This window comes from Phyllostomus hastatus, unplaced genomic scaffold (genome assembly GCF_019186645.2).
Source record: "Phyllostomus hastatus isolate PE091 unplaced genomic scaffold, TTU_PhHast_1.1 phas_contig_29, whole genome shotgun sequence".
In the NCBI taxonomy this organism is placed as follows: Eukaryota; Metazoa; Chordata; class Mammalia; order Chiroptera; family Phyllostomidae; genus Phyllostomus; species Phyllostomus hastatus.
In genome coordinates, this window is record NW_025333835.1 from 47,995,221 (window position 1) to 48,013,134 (window position 17,914).

Genomic DNA, 17,914 nt, shown 5'->3' on the forward strand with positions numbered 1-17,914 from the left:
ACTTCCTCAGAGGGAGCTGGAGCGTCCTGAGAACCACGCACGCTCAGGGAGGCGGACACTGAAAACACTCTCCACGAGACACGTTGAAGGCAGCTGCTCTGCGTCAAAACCTGTCTCCCTCGGTCCGCCCTCGGCAGCCAGGGGCCTTTAGGGCGTCCTTTAGGACTTGCTCTCTGGAGCGGCTTCTCCCACGGAACGCACACACAGGCCACCCAGGAATGTGGTCCGAGTGCGGGTCCCAGCTCTGCAGGTCCCTTCCTGCAGGGCCCGGGCTAACAACCCGAGCTTACGGGCCTCCGCCAGGGCTGTGAGGAAGCTCTTGGGTGTTCCCTATGAAACACCTGTGTCTTCGTGCTTGTCACACAGTAGGTAGTTTGACCTGCCGACCCCCGGGCCCCACAGACAGTAAGTCCAGTTGTGTCTCCTCCACGTGACAGCCACTTTGTTATTTGGGAAGTTGTTTCATTCCCTACACGACCTCACCCACTCCCGCCTTCACTCGCTTACGGGACCCACCGGGCCCCGTGCCCAGTGCAACAGAAGCTGCGGAAGGCACACGGGGCTCGCGGGTGGACATCCGCTTCAACACTAAGACTCTGTCTGAGATGTGTGTCCAGGAGGGTTCTTGGGGTGAGCAAAGCAGGGGTGGGGAGAGAGACGGGGGCCCGCTGGATGGTCACCACAGAGGCCTCGGCAGAACTGAAGGGGCGCCCTGGGGCAGGACGACCCTCAGAGCTGTTTCGCCGGCAGGCTCGGTGCCCGAGCCTTCATACCTGCTCCTCCTCTGGCCCCAGAATGGGGACTGGGCTAGCTTCCTTCCCTGGGGCATGTTCCCCGAGGACTCAGCTGGCAGCTGCCGGCCACTAACACCCCTGTGCCCGGCCTGGTGCCTGCCCTGCGGGGGTCTGAGTGGCATGCTCACCCACCCCGAGTGCAGAGACGGCTCTTCCCCCTGTGACGAGAATACAGGGAGCCCAGCAGTTCAGTAGCTCTGTGCACAACGTGCCTGGGAACCTGGGAAAACCCCCGGGCCTGCCGGGACACGGTTTTCAGCGTTACCCTAAAACCGAAGGCCACCACGAGAAGTAGTGAGCCTTGGAGATAAAGAACAGCTCTCCAGGAAGCTCTGATTCAGGGAAAGCCAGTCACTGCCCTGACGAGGACACAGAGGCCAGGGTGTGTCTTCCACACCCAGGCATCTCTGCTGGTGCAGACAAGCTCCCCCGGACACTAACTCTAGGCAATGCTTCCAGTTCTCAGCCTGGTAGTCAGCAGGCCCTTAGTCACCACAATGCTTTCCTGTTGTCTTTGCAAACAGTCCTTTGAGGTACCCTGTTGCTCTAGGCCCAGTCCGAAGGTGCTTTCCGCCCCTTTAACATCCAGAGGCTTGAGGCCTCCGACCTGTGAGGCATTTCCCCTGGGGCAGCAGCTCTGACTCCGTTTCAACGTGTCTCTGTGTATATCTTCTGCACCGGAAGGCAAGGGTGTGGACAACAGTGAGGGTGCTTGTGAGCGGCCTTCAGGCCAGGGGCTTGACAGGCTTCCGGTCTGCACCCCGGGGCGAATATCTGGTCCGCCAGAGCGGGGACCCTGGGGTGGGGGCGGAGAAAATGGGGCAGCCCACTCTGCTGCGTTAGGAATGGGGAGACGTGGGACAAGGGGCGTGGACGGGGGCCCAGTTCTCGTCCGGCCCTAGGCCGGCGGGTTCCAGGTCGCGTGCGCGGCACAGCGCGGTGCTGCGGGCACTTCCGTGGCGTGCGCCACGCGACTGTGTGGTCGGGGGCACCGAGCTCTTTCCCCTCAGATGGCCAAGAGAGAAATGACAGCACCCAGCCCAAGAGCAGCCATCCGGTGAGAACGAATCAGAACTATACCTGTATCTTTTTTGTCAGATTGGCAGAAAGTGTGACGTGTTTTCGGCGTGCCGCAGAGCTGCAGTCATCGGTTCACGTGAGCCGCAGGGCGGCCCAGGCTGGAACCGCGGCTGCGCATCTTGGGGAGCCGGTGTCTAGTCCCCCTACTCGCTCGACCCCCCCCCGCCCCACAGCCCTGGGAATGCGCTCTCCCCTCGCTTGTCCGTAAGGCCTGTGCTGTGTTTTCACAGACCTCCCGCGCAGGAGAGCTCTTTCCGGAAGCGAGGTCGTGCCATGCTGAAGACCGGCTGGCCAGAGGCCTGGGGACTTCGGAGTGGTCGCTAATGGGCAGGGTGTTTCGGTTCCTGAGGACATCTGCGCATCAGCCCTGGCTGAGTCTCAGCAACCCTCGGCGGACCCTGTTGAGAACAAGCAAGAGAGCAGCAACATGAAGAAGAAGAGGGAGCGGCTGCCTTCGCACCTCGGGGCCTGGGACAGCCCTCACGGTCATTACCGCCCTCCCCCGCCTTTTGACCGTGCAGACCCCTCTGGTGCATCCACCAGACCGTGGGCAGTAGGGCTTTGTGGTGAAAGACCCCTGATCTCTTGTGCCTCCATTTCAGCCTCTCTAAATGGGAGTAAAGGGTCCCCCCGCCGAGTGCATGCGGTTGCGTGGGGCTGGGGGAGGGGCACTCCTCAGAGGAGGCTGGGCAGAGAGCCCCCTGTGTGCGGGTGTGTCCAGAGGCCAGCGCTTCTGCTGGTTCGGGAGTGCAACTCTGTGACCTGCCACCCCTGGATTTTTATTGTGCATTCTCACTGCCCTGCCTCAGGAATCCTGCGAGGAGTGGTCCTCCCTCCCCCTTAAGTCACTCACCTGCAGGGACTGTGGAGCCCCAGGCTGGGCGGGGAAGGAGACGTGGGTTGCAAGTGGGTTAGAGAAACGCTGCCTCTTGGTTTTCTGACGCCCTGCTGGGCTCCTTGTCGCTTCTGACCCCTGCAGGTGGGTTTGGGTCATAGTGACTCTCCCCAGAAGCTTTGTTCCGATTTCTCCAGCCATGTGGGCAAGACTGGGCAGGGCCTTCCCCCCGAGAAAAGACTGTTACCACTGAGTCCCCGGGGACACCTGCGTGACTCAGCTCTGGCAGGAAGTCCTAATTCTCACGCACCCAGTTCCTGAATCATTCCTCCCTTCTCCTCTGTTCTCCCAACAACGGTGTGCACACCTGCGAGGCCCAGGCACACAGTGTCTCGGGACGCCTCTCTCTTCCTAGTGGGCCAGTGCGGCTTCCGTGGCTGTGTCTCCTCTGCTGCTTTTTGCAAGCTCCCCAGGGAGTTCTTCGTATCTCTGAGGGGGCTTTACAGGATCTTGCGTCCTGAAGGAGATTCCCGAGAGACACGTGACTTCTGTGATGTCCCTTCGCCAGGCCTTGTCCTCAGTGCCTTTCCTCTTCTCTCTGCAGACCCAGTCGGGTTGCACAACCTGGGACAGACCTGTTGCCTCAACTCCCTGATCCAGGTGTTGATCAGGAACGTGGGCTTTACCCGGATACTGAAGAGGTAAGACTATTATTCAGGCCATAAACATGTATATTACATATATTTTCAAATACTGTTCTTTAGAGTGACTTGAACTTTTTAAAATAATTTCTTATTTTTCATGTGTAGTTGACATTCAGTATATATCAGTTTCAGATGTTCCACGCAGTGATTAGACACTTAAGTGAGTTACAAAGTGGACACCCTAACAAGTCCAGCACCCACCTGGCACCACCACAGTTATTACAGCATTAGTGACTGTATTCCCTGTGCTGTGCTTTACATCCCTGTGACTGTTCTGTAACTACCAATGTGTACTATTTTTAAAAAGATTTGTTTTTTGGAAAGAGGGGAAGGGAGGGAGAAAGAGAGGGAGAGAAATATCAATGTGTGGTTACCTCTCATACACCCCCTACTGGGCACCTGGTCCACAACTCAGGCATGTGCCCTGACTGGGAATCGAACCGGCAACCCTTTGGTTTGCAGGCATACACACAACCCACTGAGCCACTTTTTAATCTTTTACCTTTTTGACCTGTTCCCCCAACTCCACTCCCATCTGGCAAGCATCGAAATGTTCCTCGTATCTATGAGTATCTTGGATTTTCTTTTATGTTGTGTTTTAGATTCCACATATAAGTGAATTCATATGGTATTTGTCTTTCTCTGCATGACTTATTTCACTTAGTGTGCTGCCTTCTAGGTCCACCCATGCTGCCACAGACTGCAAGCTGCCATTCTTATTTAACGGCCAAGCCATAGTCTGTTGCGTACATGCACCACTGCTTTGTCCGCTCATCTGCTGGCGGCACTGAAGTTGCTTCTGTACCTTGGCGAGTATAAGTAGTGCTACAGTGAACATGTGGGTACATGTGTCTTTCCAAATTGGTGCTTTGGGTTTCTTCAAATAAATGTCCAGAAGTGGAATTGCCGAGTCCTTCTTTGTCTCGTTGTAGCCTTTCTTTGAAAGTCCATTTTGTGTGCTGTAAGTATGGCTACACCAGATAGTTCTGTTACTGTTTACGTGAACTATCTCTCCCATCCCTTTGCTTTCATCTGTGTGTGTCTTTCCATCTGAAGTGGGTCTTTTTGTTTCTGCAAAGTTTCTGTTGAGAAATCAGGTGACAGTCTTATGGGAGCTCCCTTGTAGGTAACTAACTGCTTTACTCTTGTTGCTTTTTAGATTCTCTCCTTGTCTTTAACCTTTGGCATTTTAATTGTAATGTGTCTTGGAGTGGGCCTCGTTGGGTTCATCTTGTGTGGGACTCTCTGTGCTTCCTGGACTTACTTGTAGGTCTAATTCCTTCACCAGGTTAGGAGAATTTTCTTTTTTTTTTTTTTCTCTTGTTATTCAAGTACAGTTGTCTCCATTTTCCAGGTTGAGTTCTCTGTCACTCTTTCTTCAAATAAGCTTTTAATTCCTTTCTCCCTCTCTCTTCCTGCTGTCAGTATAATGTGAATGTTGTAGAGCTTGATGTTGTCCCTGAGGCCCTTTAAACTATCCTCATTAAAAAAATTTTTTTTGTTCTGATTATTTTCAAAATTGTCATCTTCAAAATTGCCAATTCTGTCTTCTGCTTCTGTTGATTCACACTAATGTATACTTTATTCAGTTAGTGTATTTCTAATTTCTGACTGCTTTTTAAGCTGTTTTCTATCTCTATTTTCATGTTTCCTGTTTTTTTTGTTGAAGTTCTTGCTGAGATCACTGAGCATCCTTCCAACTCATGGTCTGCCCTCTGCATCAGGTAGATGCCTTGACTCCATTCTGTTTAGTCCTTTTTTGTTTGGAGTTTTGTTCTGTTCTTTCATCTGAGACCTGTGTCCTCGTCTCCCCACTTCGGCTGCCTCCCTGTGCATGTTTCTGTGTGTCGGGTAGAGCTGCTGCATCTCCCGGTCTGGGCCGAGTGGCCGTGTGTAGTAGGTGTCCTGTGGGGCCCAGTGACACAGCCTCCCCGATCATCTGAGGCAGTGCGTTCGCTGTGCTGTCGGTGTGGGTTCTGCGTGCCTTCCTATTGTGGTTGTGCCTTGACAGCTGTGGGCACGCCACTGTGAGGCAGGGCCCCCTGGCTGATTGGTTGTGGGAACTGGCCGTGACTGCAGTGCAAGGGCTGCTGTGCAGGGGCTGACCCTACGAAGCAGGGTGCACTTGGCCTGGCCTTTGGGTGTGACGTTTGGGGGGTGTCCGGGCGGTGCTCTGGTGTGATCTGAATTTGGCCACTGAGTGTATTGGTTCTGGAGCCTCTTGGGAGGTGCAGGCCCAGGTCAGCTGCTGCCTCTGGCCTGCCTGGGGCCACCTGGTGTGAGCTACAAAGTGATCCGCAGGTGGCTGTCCTTTGTGCTTTGCTTGGAGGGGCCTGAGAGATGCTGAGCTGTGAACAGAGGCCAGCTGTTGTCAGTGTCGGGCTTGGGGCTGCTTAGCACACCGAGGCCAAATGCTGCTTGTTTGGGCTTTGTGAATCTTTGAGAGACCTTAGGGAAGTCTGCAGCACGAGCCAAGATAGTCTATTTGGATGGAAAAGCCACTGGAAACAGCTTGGGTGGCTCTGCAGGTTCACTGGGGGGGGGGGCGGTTCTCAGGGAATCAGTAGGGCTGGACAAACAGTGTGAGCAGGTCGATGGGGGCTCAGATGTGGGTCCCGCCTGCCCGCTTTGTGGGAGGGGAGGGGAATCATCAAAGGAACAGAGGCCTCGGCCAGCACGTCTGTCTGCGGAAAGCTGCCCCCAGCCCTCATGCCACAGCCAGACACGTCAGTTCCTCCCCGTGTGTCTCCCTGGTGCCTTGCGAGGTGCGGCCCCGTGGCTGGAGCGCAGAGGGAGGGAGTCTCTCAGGGGGTGAATCTGTGAACTCCTGGGACTCCAGACGCCCTCTGTCTCCATCAGCCACAGTCCCCACCGGCTTTCACAACCAGAAGTTTGGGGGACTCCTCTTCTTGCCCCTGGAACCCTGGGCTGGCTGTGGGGCCTGGTGCGGGGCTGGGGTCCCTCGCTCCTCAGGGGACCTGTGCAGCTGCGATGCCCCTCCTGATTTTTAACCACCGCACGTGGGTGTGGGACCAGCCCATTCTGTATGTCTGTCTTTCCTGCATGGCTGTGTCTGCACATCCTCAGCTGTGGGCTGATCTCAGGCAGTGCTGGGTCATGGCTGTTCTGCTGTTCAGGTGCCCAGGAATTCTGACAAGGTTGTAGGAGGAGGTGAGTGCAGCCTTTACCTACTTCTTCATCTTGCCCAGAAGCCCACAGTGACTCCAACTATAGTTTTCTTTCAACAGTCACCAGAGGAAAGTCTTGATCTGCACATTCTGGACTACACAGTCACCTAATAAATTTTAAAAGTATATAAATGCCACCTGACTGGTGTGGCTCATTGGTTTGGGCATTGTCCCAGAAACCAGAACGTTGCCGGTTCGATGCCCTGTCAGGGCACACCCCTGGCTTGCGGGCCAGGCCCCCTGTGGGGGACGTGCAGGAGGCAACTGATGGATGTTTCTCTTGCACATCAATGTTCCTCTCCCTCTTTTTCTCCCTGCCTTCTCTCCTCTCTAAAAAAATTAATAGAATATTAATAATAAATAGAATAATAAATAGAATACTTTAAATAATTTGGAACATTGAAAAATTCTGATAACTGGCTTCCACCCCCAGAAATTCTGATTTAGCCAGTTCACAGAGTTGGCCTGCGTGTGAAGACTTTTGGAAGTCCCCTGGAGTGCAGGCAGCGTGCCCCCGACCCAGAGAACTGGGGGGGCTCACGGCTGTTGTTGCCCGGCAGGTTGAAGGTGCCAGTGGGCATGGAGGAGCAGAAGAGAAACTTGCCCTTCCAGCTGCTCTTGCTGCTGGAGAAGATGCAGGACAGCCGGCAGAAGGCCGTGCGGCCCATGGAGCTCGTGTATTGCCTCCAGAAGCACAACATGTCGAGTGAGACGGCCCCCGGCACCGGCTCCTGGCCTGGTGCTCCGGTGGGCGGGCGTGGGAGACCGAGAGGGAGGGGAAGGGGAGGGAAGGGGAGCGGAGGGACTAAGTGTGGCGTGTGGTGGACAGTGGGCCCCGGTATTGGAGGCACTGACGTCGACCCAAACTGTTCTGAGGAGCCCACGTGTCTGCAGGCGGAGGACGGGTGGTATTTACGCACTACAGCAAAACCCTGAGGACGTTTCTTCTGTGCTTAGTGCCACGAAGGAAATGAGATGGGGCTGAGGCAGCAGGCATGGCGGTTCGGGGCACTTACAACAGTGACCCTTCTTGCAGTGTCTTTGTGTTTCGGCCGATAGCTGCCCTTTGGGGAGAGAGTCCTCCGTGTGTCTTCATTCTCTCTGTCTTCCCAGGCCTCTTTCCTAGGCTTCTGCACTTACGTCACACGCACGGAACTCACCGCTTCTCCCTTGCCGCCCCTACCTCTGCGGTGGTCTTTTCTTTTCTTGTTCTCCTGGACGCTGTTGGGGAGCTCCTGGGTCAGATACCAGTGTTGAGAAACTGCTCGAGTTTTAGGGAAGTGAATGAGGAAAATACATGACGGCACAGAGCAGTGAGTGGCCGTAGGAATCCAAGTCGAGTGCTGGCTTGGCCCGGACAGGGACGAACCCACCGCCGACTGCCGGTTTTATCCGGTTGGGTCCTGAGTGGAGGCCGCTGGGGGCGGGTTGCACATCAGAAGCAGAAAACTTGGATGTTAAGTTCTAAGAGGAGCTCTCAAAAGCCAGTACCAAGGTTGTTTTCCATTTGTGGCGCCTGGCATCCAGCGGAGACTGGGCATGAACACAGGGCGAAGGCAGGGAGACACGGGGTGGTGGGTGCCCACGGGCACCCAGGCCCTGGGGCTGGAGCGGTGTCCCCGGGGACTCACTAACCCGGCTGTGCCTTCTCTCTTCGGCCAGTGTTTGCCCAGCACGACGCGGCCCAACTCTACCTCACAATGTGGAGCCTCATTAAGGACCAGATCACGGATGAGGACCTGGTGAGATTCTGGGCCTGGAGCACACGCTTAGGACGCCCCTCCCTCAGCTCCCTCAGCAGTGGCCACCGTGAGGTGCAGCGAGGGTGAAGGGGGAGAATCGCATGGGGTGCAGATCACAGTTCCACGGTGTTGTCTGCACCTTTCGGAGGAAAGCAGAGAGCATTAGTAGCTGCCATTTCTTGAGCTCGGTCTGCCGGCCCCAGCTCTGGAGATTGTCCTGGCCCGGCCCGTTGACAGGGCCGTTGAGGGCTCCGCGCCCTTTTCACCCCGACCCCCCCCTCCCGCGCAGGCAGAGCGGCTGCAGGCCCTGCACACGATCCAGACGAGGGAGACCTTCGTGTGCCTGGACTGCGCTGGGCAGAGCAGCAAGGACAGCAGCATGCTGGCCCTCCCACTGTCTCTCTTTGACGCGGACTCACATCTCCTGGGGACGCTGGTAAGGGGCCTCCCTGGGTGGGTTTCCTCTTCTCCTGCAGCCCGGTGCCCCCCCCCCCCCCGTGAGTGTGCCGGGGTTATAAGGGGACACCGGCTCACCAAACCGCTCCAGTCTCGAGTGTAACGTCGGTGACCCATCACCTGCACACACATTTCGGGTGCCCACCGCCCCCAGCAGGCTCTTTCCGTTTCATTGTTTCCCCCCTCGCTGCCCCCTTAGCCCACCTCCACCCCCCACCCCCGTTCTGTCTGGCCGTCTCCACGCTGTTGCCTCTGTCTGTTCGTTATAAAATGTCTTTTTGTTGAGCCCCGTCACCTTCCTGCTTCCTTAGTTCAGTACCTGGGTTTCTGCAGTTCACGCTTGGCCTTCAAAAACCATTCCTGTCTCCTCTGCGTGGCTCTGGCTAAGTCCTCCTTTGATTTGGCAAAAAGATGTCTCCCCTCCTACTTGTACTTCCAGGTGCCCCATCCCACTTTCCCCTCTGATCAGCAGGCACTCCGGGCCGGCCGTCCCGCCGTGGGCCCCGGGCTGGGCCTGGCGTCTGGGGGCACGGAGACGCCGGAAGGGAAGCTGGCGTCCCGCCGCAGGGCCGGGCTGCGCCAACCCCGCTCGTTTTCTCGTTCGTGGGCAGGAGGAGGCCCTTCGCTGCTTCTCCCAGCCCAGGCCGCTGTCCGGCGAGAGCAGGTGCTTCTGCGAGCACTGTGGGAGGAGGACCCGCGGCCAGCAGGTACTCCCGCCCTGAGACCGGAGCCCCCGGAGGGGCTGTCCCTGAGAGGCTGGTCACAGAGCCCCTGGCAGCCGGGGGTCCTGGGGCTCCTCCGCGGACGTCAGCGGGAGGGACCGCTTTTGAGGGAGAAGGGTGGGCCCGAGAGCTGGGGCAGAGTTTCCCCCGAGGCCGGAGGAGCTCTGCCCGCAGACCCCACTGCGGCCCCGGGCCCCACACGGGCCTTCCCTTCCCACCGGGGCCCTCTGCACCGCGTCCCGCTGCGTCCCTCCCCACGTGTCAGCCGTGCTGCCGTTTCTCCGAATCTCCCCACTTCCGGGCCGAGGGCCTCGTCCCCACGGCGACTTTGCCTCCGCAGGTCTTGAAGCTGACTCGTTTGCCCCAGACCTTGACGATCCACCTCATGCGGTTCTCCGTCAGGAATTCGCGGACGGAAAAACTCTGCAGTTCCCTGTGTTTCCCCCCGAGACTGGACCTAGGTCAGGTCCTTCTGACGGAGGACGCTCCCCCCCACGATGCCGATGCCGATGCCGATGGCCAGGTGAGGGGCGCCCACTCCCGCCCCGGGTGCACGTCCTCAGGACGCGCCGCCCTGCCGAGCTGCGGGACCTCGGTGGCCTCCGGGCCCGTGTTCCGGGACCCCCTTTCCATGGCGTGCCCACCGGTCTTGTTCACTCTGCAGGGCCACCGCAGGCGTGTCTTGTGTCTGGGGGCTCTCCCCCCGCCCCTCAGCCTTTCCTCAGCTGCTGTTCCTTTTCCTTTCTTGGGCAACAGTTGGGTGTTCCTGAATTTGCCTGTGATACCACCTGGGGTAAAACACGGCATTCTGATTCTGGCTTACCTAGCAGCAAAATTCTCAAAGTCAGGGACTGTTTTCTGGTCCCCTCGAGGCCCCGGGCCTGGCCTGGAGTAGATTCCAGATGAATGTGCAGGGAGCGTCCCCTCATTCCGAGGCCGGGCTGGGGGAGCCGGGCTGGGGCTGGGGCAGCCCGGCTGGGGCTGGGGGGGCCGGGCTGGGGCGGCTGGGGGCTGCGGCGAGTCGCCTGCCCTGCGTTCTTCCAGCTCGGAGGGCAGTACGAGCTCTTTGCTGTGGTCGCGCACGTGGGGCTGCCCAACTTCGGCCACTACTGCGCCTACATCCGGAGCTCCGCGGACGGGCGGTGGTTCTGCTTCAACGACTCCAGTGTGTGCCCGGTGAGTGACCCTGCCCCAAACCGCCGCCGCCCCGGCTAGTGCTCCGTGGCGTCTTCTGAGCCCAGGGCCGGGTGGGTCCTCGAAGCCATGTAAGCTGCCGCAGTGTGGCCCTGGTCCCTGTGGGGGGCACGGTTTGTGGGTGTGACAGCTGTCGTCTGCACGGAGTCCGCGTGGCCGCACGTCCAGGGTTGTGGCTGCGGAGCTCAGTGCCCTGTGGCTCCAGGCCGTGGGGGGAGCTTGAGGAAAGCGAGGAGAGGCAGAAGCGTGAGGCTAGAACTCCGAGCCGAGCACAACCACGTCTGAGCAGAGAGGCCAGAGAGGCAAAGGCTCGAAGAGACACTTTGCCTCCTCCGTGGCGCTTATCAGCCGGCGCTGTGGGTCCCCAGGGCCCCTCCCTGGGCAAGGCTGCCGGGAGGAGTGAGGGAGGGCGGGCGGCGGCACCCTGCGCTCTCTGGGTGCCTCACTCAACCCGTCTGTGTGCATCCAGGTGTCCTGGGAAGACATCCGGTGCACCTACGGCAACCGCAGCTACCGCTGGTAAGAGACGTGCCTGAGTGGGCGAAGCACAGGGCTCTCCACAGCCGTGGAGAGGCTCATGGGGTCTGGTCAGCTTCATCTTTCACACCCGCCCCACCACGCCACGATGATTTTCTCACAGTTTATTTTATCTATTTATGTTTCTGATCCTCACCCGAGGACATGGTTTTTTAAATTGATCTGAGAGAGAGAAAGAGACATCGATTGGTTGCCTCCCATATGCACCCTGACTAGGGACCCAACCCACAGCCTAGGCATGTGCCCTCGCTGAGAATCGAACCTGCAACCTTTAGGTGTGCAGGACGGCCCTGCAACCAACTGAGCCGCCCGGCTTTGCACACCCAGGGTCTGGCCAGTGTTCCCCTCTGTGAGCTCGTCACCGAGGCAGAGGCCCCACCCTGCCTGCGCAACCCCGTGCATGGCCCTCCCTGCTCTGCGAAGCCTGCCCTGACCCACCCAGGCCGATCTGCAGGGCTCCTCACGAGCCCCCACTGTGCTCTGAACGTACCTCCTTTGTGGAAAGGGTCCCCCAGTTTTGTGCCCATTTGCTGACATAACTGTCACTGCAGCCCATGCACTCTTTGGGGGCAAGGATCACTCTTTTCCTCTTTCTCTGTCTGGGTCAGTGGCTTGTATTTAGTAAATATCAATACCTGTATTTTTAAAAATCAATAACTATAAAGGGGAAGCTGGAAAGAGAAAAGCTGGGTGCAGTCAAAGCGGAGACTTTGTAAGTGTCCCAGCTGAGTTTCTGGGTTGGGGCTGCATCGTGCACCAGAGGTGATAGTGGAGATGGTTTCAGCTGCAGAAGTTGACCAGATCACTTGAGAAGTAATGAACTAGGTGGGATTTGTGCTTGAAATCCTCCTCCGACATCCCTTTCCTCTCTTGTAAGCACCTCTGGTGGGTGCTCACTCTTTGTCACTTCCTGCTTGTCAGCAGCTCCCCTCCCCCATCAAGTAGAACGGAGTTTGGCAAACTCTAAAAAGGGGCCAGAGAATCAATATTTTAGGCTTTGTGGGCCACAGTGTCTATCGCAGCTGTTCAACGCTGCCCTTGTAGCCGAAAGCAGCCACTGCCGCCCGTGGGTGGCCGAGTGTGGCCGTGTGCCAGTGGAGTCGAGTGGACTCGTGGGTTCCTGGTCTGCCAGCCCCCAGTGCAGATGTTGACTAAGCGCGGTGCAGGGTGGCCTCCCACGTGCTCCTCTGTGGTGGTGGGTAGATGAGCACTGTATCCAGCAGCCTGGGGAGTTTGCTGACCCTGATCCTGCTGAGAGTTAATAAGGTGGCAGTTAACTGTGAATGTTTCATTTCTGCTATGATGTTGCATTTTTTTTCTCTCTAGGGGGGAAACTGCCTACCTTCTGTTTTACATGAAGACTGAGCCTTAATGGGTATGCCCTAATCCACAGAGACTGGCAAAGTTTTATTTTCCTGTTCTATTCCTGAATCTGCTCTTTTAGGAGATGCTGCAATGAGGAGAAGCACCATTTTCAAATTGTATAATTAAATTTTATTTATAATCCAGTAATTATAAGCATATTTAACTGCCACCTCACAGGTGTTGACCAGTCGGAAGGGACAGTCCCCCCACCAGCTGGTCCTGGCCGCGAGGCCGGAGCGGGACGCTGGCCCTTGGGGTTGCGAGGCTGTGGACGTGTGGATGCTGTCGGGGGGCCCGGAGCTGCCTGCAGCCCCCAGGGCGCAGGGGCGGCAGGGAAGTGTTCCAGTGTTTTATAACCAGTGAGGTGGCACTTGCTGAATATCATTTCTATCTAAATATTTTTTAGTTTTTAAAACCTATGTTAATGCCTTGAAACTGAAGTGCTTTATAATTGCTATTCGTGTATGTGATGGTGTGTACTGAGGACCCACTCTCCATGAGATTGCATGTGAGGCACAGTAGTGAATAAAGTTTTTTCTCTCTTAGAGTGTTTGCAGTTTAATGGGTACTAATAAAAATTCGTAAGATGCTGAGGGTTTGTGCTCTAGGAATTCGAGGGAAAGGGAACTCCCGTCTGTCGTGGGGCGGGGAGAAGACCCGGGGCTGGGCTCAGGTAGAGGGGGCCCGGCCCGCAGGGAAGAGCGTGCTCACTGGCACTGCTGAGGAGGGCAAGGCTCCAGGGCCAAAGGTTGTCTCTGGCTGGACCTGGTTTTGAACCAGGGGAGCAAGTGGTGAGTGATAAGGGTGGTAGGCAGGTGGGGCGCCGAGTCCAGAGGGTCTTTAACTCAACGAAGAAGTTCGGACTTCATGTGACAGGTGATTAGAGACTGGTGGCAGGTCACAGAAGGAGAAGGAACCTGCGGTGGTGTTTCGGTGGGATGGGTCTGCTGGGGGCTGGAGACGGGGTGGCAGGGAGGGTGGCCAGGCGGTCACGGCCACTGGAGACGTGGATGTGGATCGTGAGAGAAGGGCGCAGGGAGACTCCAGTGGCGATGTGGGGAGTGAACAGGGTGGGTGTTAACATCCCCATTTTACAGACAAAGCGGCTGAGGCCTTCATGTAGCTAATGAGTTGCTCAAGATTTCATACTTAGGTGGCAGAGCCAAAAAGGTTCCAGCATAAAATGTGGGTAACTTCTTTACTAATTTATTTTATTGGAAAAAATTAGCCATAAAACACTAAATTAATTTGCCATAACAAAGTATCACAAATGGGTGGCTTAAAACAACAGCAGTTTTTTTCTCACAGTGCCAGACACCCGAAGTCTGACATCGAGGTGTCCGCAGCATCGGCTCTTTCCGGAGCCCCAGGAGGAGGGTCTGTGCCAGCCTCTCTCCTGGCCTCCGGCCACACCGGCAGCCCTGTTGTGCCTTCATCCTCCCGTGGCCTTCTTCCCCGTGTGCGCACGTGACCGTCCTCGAAGGACAGCAGCCCCTGGGTCAGGGCCCACCCTAATCCAATGTGACCTCACTTTCACCTGGCTAATTACCTCTGCCAAGACCCCATTGCCCAGTCAGTTCCCGTTCTGAAGTTCCGGGTGGACGGGAATTTTGGGCAGGACACTGTTCGATGCAGCAAACGGTGTGTGTTCCTCTCCGCCTCCTATGTGCATTTGCTTACACCCACATCACAGCCGTAAGTAAGTGTTAAATGTGTCAAATGAAGCCGAAGAGTCTGGAGGCTGAGCCAGAAACGAGTGACCGAGATTCCTTTCAGAGCCTTAGCGTTTGCAAACAGAAGCACAGCGTGCGAAGGAGAGAAGAGAGGAGAGTTCTTACAGTAAAAGGCACCTTCCGAGAATTACTCGTCCTGCATTCTCAGCCCTAGGATTGGTTCCGGATGGTTATCAGTCATGATGACTGACGACGCCGGGTGGTCCGGAAGGTGGACACCAGGAGGTGTGGTCACGCTCGGTGGTCTGGCTGATGGTCGTCAGGGGTTGTACGTGTGAGACCTTCAGGAGAGAGCTAGAAGCTTACCTGCAGGCAAACAGCTTTGTAATATCGTAATATAGACTATATTAAACAACTTTGGGAAATGACATCTGTGTATGATTTTTCTAACGAGAACGTGATGTTACTTTTGAAGTTTCTCTCATGTGGGTCATATGTAAAAATGTTGTTCATGCAGATTGTGGATATTCTGGTTAAGTTTATTCCCAAGCACTTTATTGGTTTTGTTGCTATTGGTTCTTTTCTTTGATTGTGTCTTTAAATTACTCTTTGTATACATAAAAGATATTTATTTCTGCGTATTCAACTGTAAGCATGTTTATTTTAACCAGTGAACTGAAAACAAGTGTTTTAGTTTTAAAGATGTTGATGATACTGTAATCTATATCACATTAAATTTATAAGCAACTTTGTGAGAGTTGACATCTTAATGTGTTTTTTATGCAAGAACATGATGTTGCTTTCCAGTTGTTGGAGTGTCTTTCACTGGGCATCATGTTAACATGTTGTGCATATAGATGTTGCACGTTCTTGTTAATGTTCGTCTGAGGTATTGTATCTATTTTGTTGTTATTGCTTCTTTCCTTTGATGAGATCTCTTTTTTTCTTGTTTTGTAAACTTACTTTCTGGAAAATAAATTGAGTCACAGACATTTCCAAATTTATCCCCAGGAATCACATTCCCATAAAAATTTGTTTCAAAATGCATTAAAAAATTGTAAGCTCACACATACTACAACTGTCTTATCCCCAGTTTATGTTTGATCTAATTTCTTTTCTTCCTTTTCTGATTCTAATCTCTTTTTTCTTTTTTATTGTTGTTCAAGTAAAGTTGTCTCAATTTCCCCCCATGATTATATCTTTAACTCACTGTCTCTACATACATCTAAAGGATATTTATTTTGCATGTTATTTCCTCTCCTTGAAAGAAATTCTATTGTTTGTATTAGTTGCTTTTCATGATTATCAAGGTAAATAAGCTATCATAGAATAATAAAATTGCATTACTTTAGTTATGTAAAAACATGTAAAAATAGATAACGCTTGAAAGAAAATATGAACAAGTGAGGTAATGTGAAGAGTTAGAAAAAAGTTTGTTGGTGGTAAGTTCATTAATGATGAAATAGGAACAGGATACTTATTTTATTTACTTGTTTTTACTGCCTAATAAATCAAACTTTTTATTCTTTATAAGTTGATACCTTAAATGCTTTCAAATGCTTTAAAAACATTTGTCACATTTAAACACCCTATATATTTACTTAGTTTTTAAAAATATATTTTATTGATCATGCTATTACAGTTGTCCCATTTCCCCCCTTCACTCCCCTCTACCCTACACACCCTCTCCCACCCACATTCTCCCCCTTTAATCCATGTCCATGTGTCATAAGTTCTTTAGCTTCTACATTTCCCACACTATTCTTGCCCTCCCCCTGTCTGTTTTCTACCTACCATCTACACTACTTATTCTCTGTACCTTTCCCCCTCTCTCCTCCCACTCCCCTGTTGCTAACCCTTCATGTGATGTCCATTTTTGTGGTTCTGTTCCTGTTCTAGTTGTTTGCTTAGTTTTTGTTTTTGTTTTAGGTGTGGTTGTTAATAATTGTGAGTTTGCTGTCACTTTACTATACATGTTTTTTATCTTTTCTTAGATAAGTCCCTGTAACATTTCAAAAATAAGGGTTTGGTGATGATGAACTCCTTTAACTTGACCTTATCTGAGAAGCACTTTGCTCTTGCATTCTAAGTGAAAACTTTGCTGGATAGAGCAATCTTGGATGTAGGTCCTTGCCTTTCATGACTTGGAATACTTCTTTCCAGTCCCTTCTTGCCCATAAGGTCTCTTTTGAGAAATCAGCTGACAGTCTGATGGGAACTCCTTTGTAGGTAACTGTCCTCTTATCTCTTGCTGCTTCTAGGATTCTCTCCTTCATTTTTACCTTGGCTAATGTAATTATGATGTGCCTTGGTGTGTTTCTTCTTGGGTCCAACTTCTTTGGGGCTCTCTGAGCTTCCTGGATTTCCTGGAAGTCTATTTCCTTTGCCAGATTGGGGAAGTTCTCCTTTATTATTTGTTCAAATACCTTTTCCACTTGCTGCTCTTCCTCTTCCCCTTCTGGTACCCCTATAATTGGATGTTGGAATGTTTAAAGGTGTCCTGGAGGTTCCTAAGCCTCTCCTCATTTTTTTTAATTCTTATTTTTCCATTCTTTTCTGTTTGGTTGTTTCTTCCTTCTGGTCCACTCTGTTGATTTGAGTCCCAGTTTTCTTCCCATCACTATTGGTTCCCTGTGCATTTTCTTTCATTTCACTTAGCATAGCCTTCATTTTTCCATCTAATTTGCGACCAAAATCAACCAATTCTGTGAGCATCCTGATCACCAGTACTTTGAACTGTGCATCTGATAGATAGGTTGGCTATCTCTTGGTTGCTTAGTTGTATCTGCTCTGGAGTGTTCTTCTGTTCGAGCCTTTTTTGGTCTTGTTGTGCCCATGACATGTGAGGGGCAGAGCCTTAGGTGCTCACCAGGGCAGGGCAACCCAGTCGCTGGGTTGTTACACAGTATGTGGGGGCGGGGCCCGAGAGGGAACAATGGCGCCTGCTCCTCTCTCTGTCGGATTTCAGTCCCTTCCCCCGCTTCCCCCAAGCTAACTGGGCCCTTCTGGTGCTGATTCCCCGGCGGGTGGGCTTGTGCGCATTCTAGGACCCCGTGGGTCTCTCCAGGACTTCCGGCCAAGATGGGGGTGTAGGCAGACACACTGTGCCTCCTCGCACAACCAAAATACGGTCAGCAACAAGTCAGAAACAAGACAACAACCAGATCTGACAGAAAATTGAACTGCATGGAAGTCGGACAACCAAGGAGCTCAAATATACACATTCATCCAGACCGGTAGGAGGGGCGGAGTCAGACAGCCGGGCGGAGAGGGGTCGCAGCACAAAAGGCGGTGGGCATCCTGCGTGAGGCATCCCGGGGAGCAAGACCGCAGCGGGCGGACCCTGGGTGCGCAGGCGGCTGGCAGACCCCAGAGGCAGCGACGGTGAAGCGAGGCACTGTGCGCAGGGCGCCTGGCTGTGCGGGCGACCCCACATCCGCGCACAGATGAACCAGGCGACACTGGGCAGTGAGACAGACCGTGCAACCCAGGGCCCCAGCGCCGGGAAAGAGAGCCTCAGGGCACTGGTTGAAAACACCTGTGGGGGCTGAGGCGCAGGGAGAGACTCCCAGCCTCCCAGGAGAGTGTGCAGGAGACTCATTTTTACTGAGTTCTGGGCTTGGA

General features: G+C 54.0%; 1 protein-coding gene across 1 annotated transcript; it reads left to right on the forward strand.

The window, feature by feature from the left end:
- Positions 1–2,108: 2,108 nt before the first annotated feature.
- On the forward strand, positions 2,109–13,162 carry USP18 (ubiquitin specific peptidase 18). The gene is made up of 10 exons (XM_045838875.1): positions 2,109–2,359; positions 3,314–3,410; positions 7,162–7,307; positions 8,264–8,343; positions 8,633–8,779; positions 9,411–9,506; positions 9,862–10,044; positions 10,566–10,697; positions 11,185–11,234; positions 12,579–13,162. The coding sequence occupies exons 1-10, from the start codon at positions 2,302–2,304 to the stop codon at positions 12,622–12,624; spliced, it is 1,035 nt and encodes a 344-aa protein (XP_045694831.1). The 5' UTR covers positions 2,109–2,301; the 3' UTR covers positions 12,625–13,162.
- Positions 13,163–17,914: the final 4,752 nt, after the last annotated feature.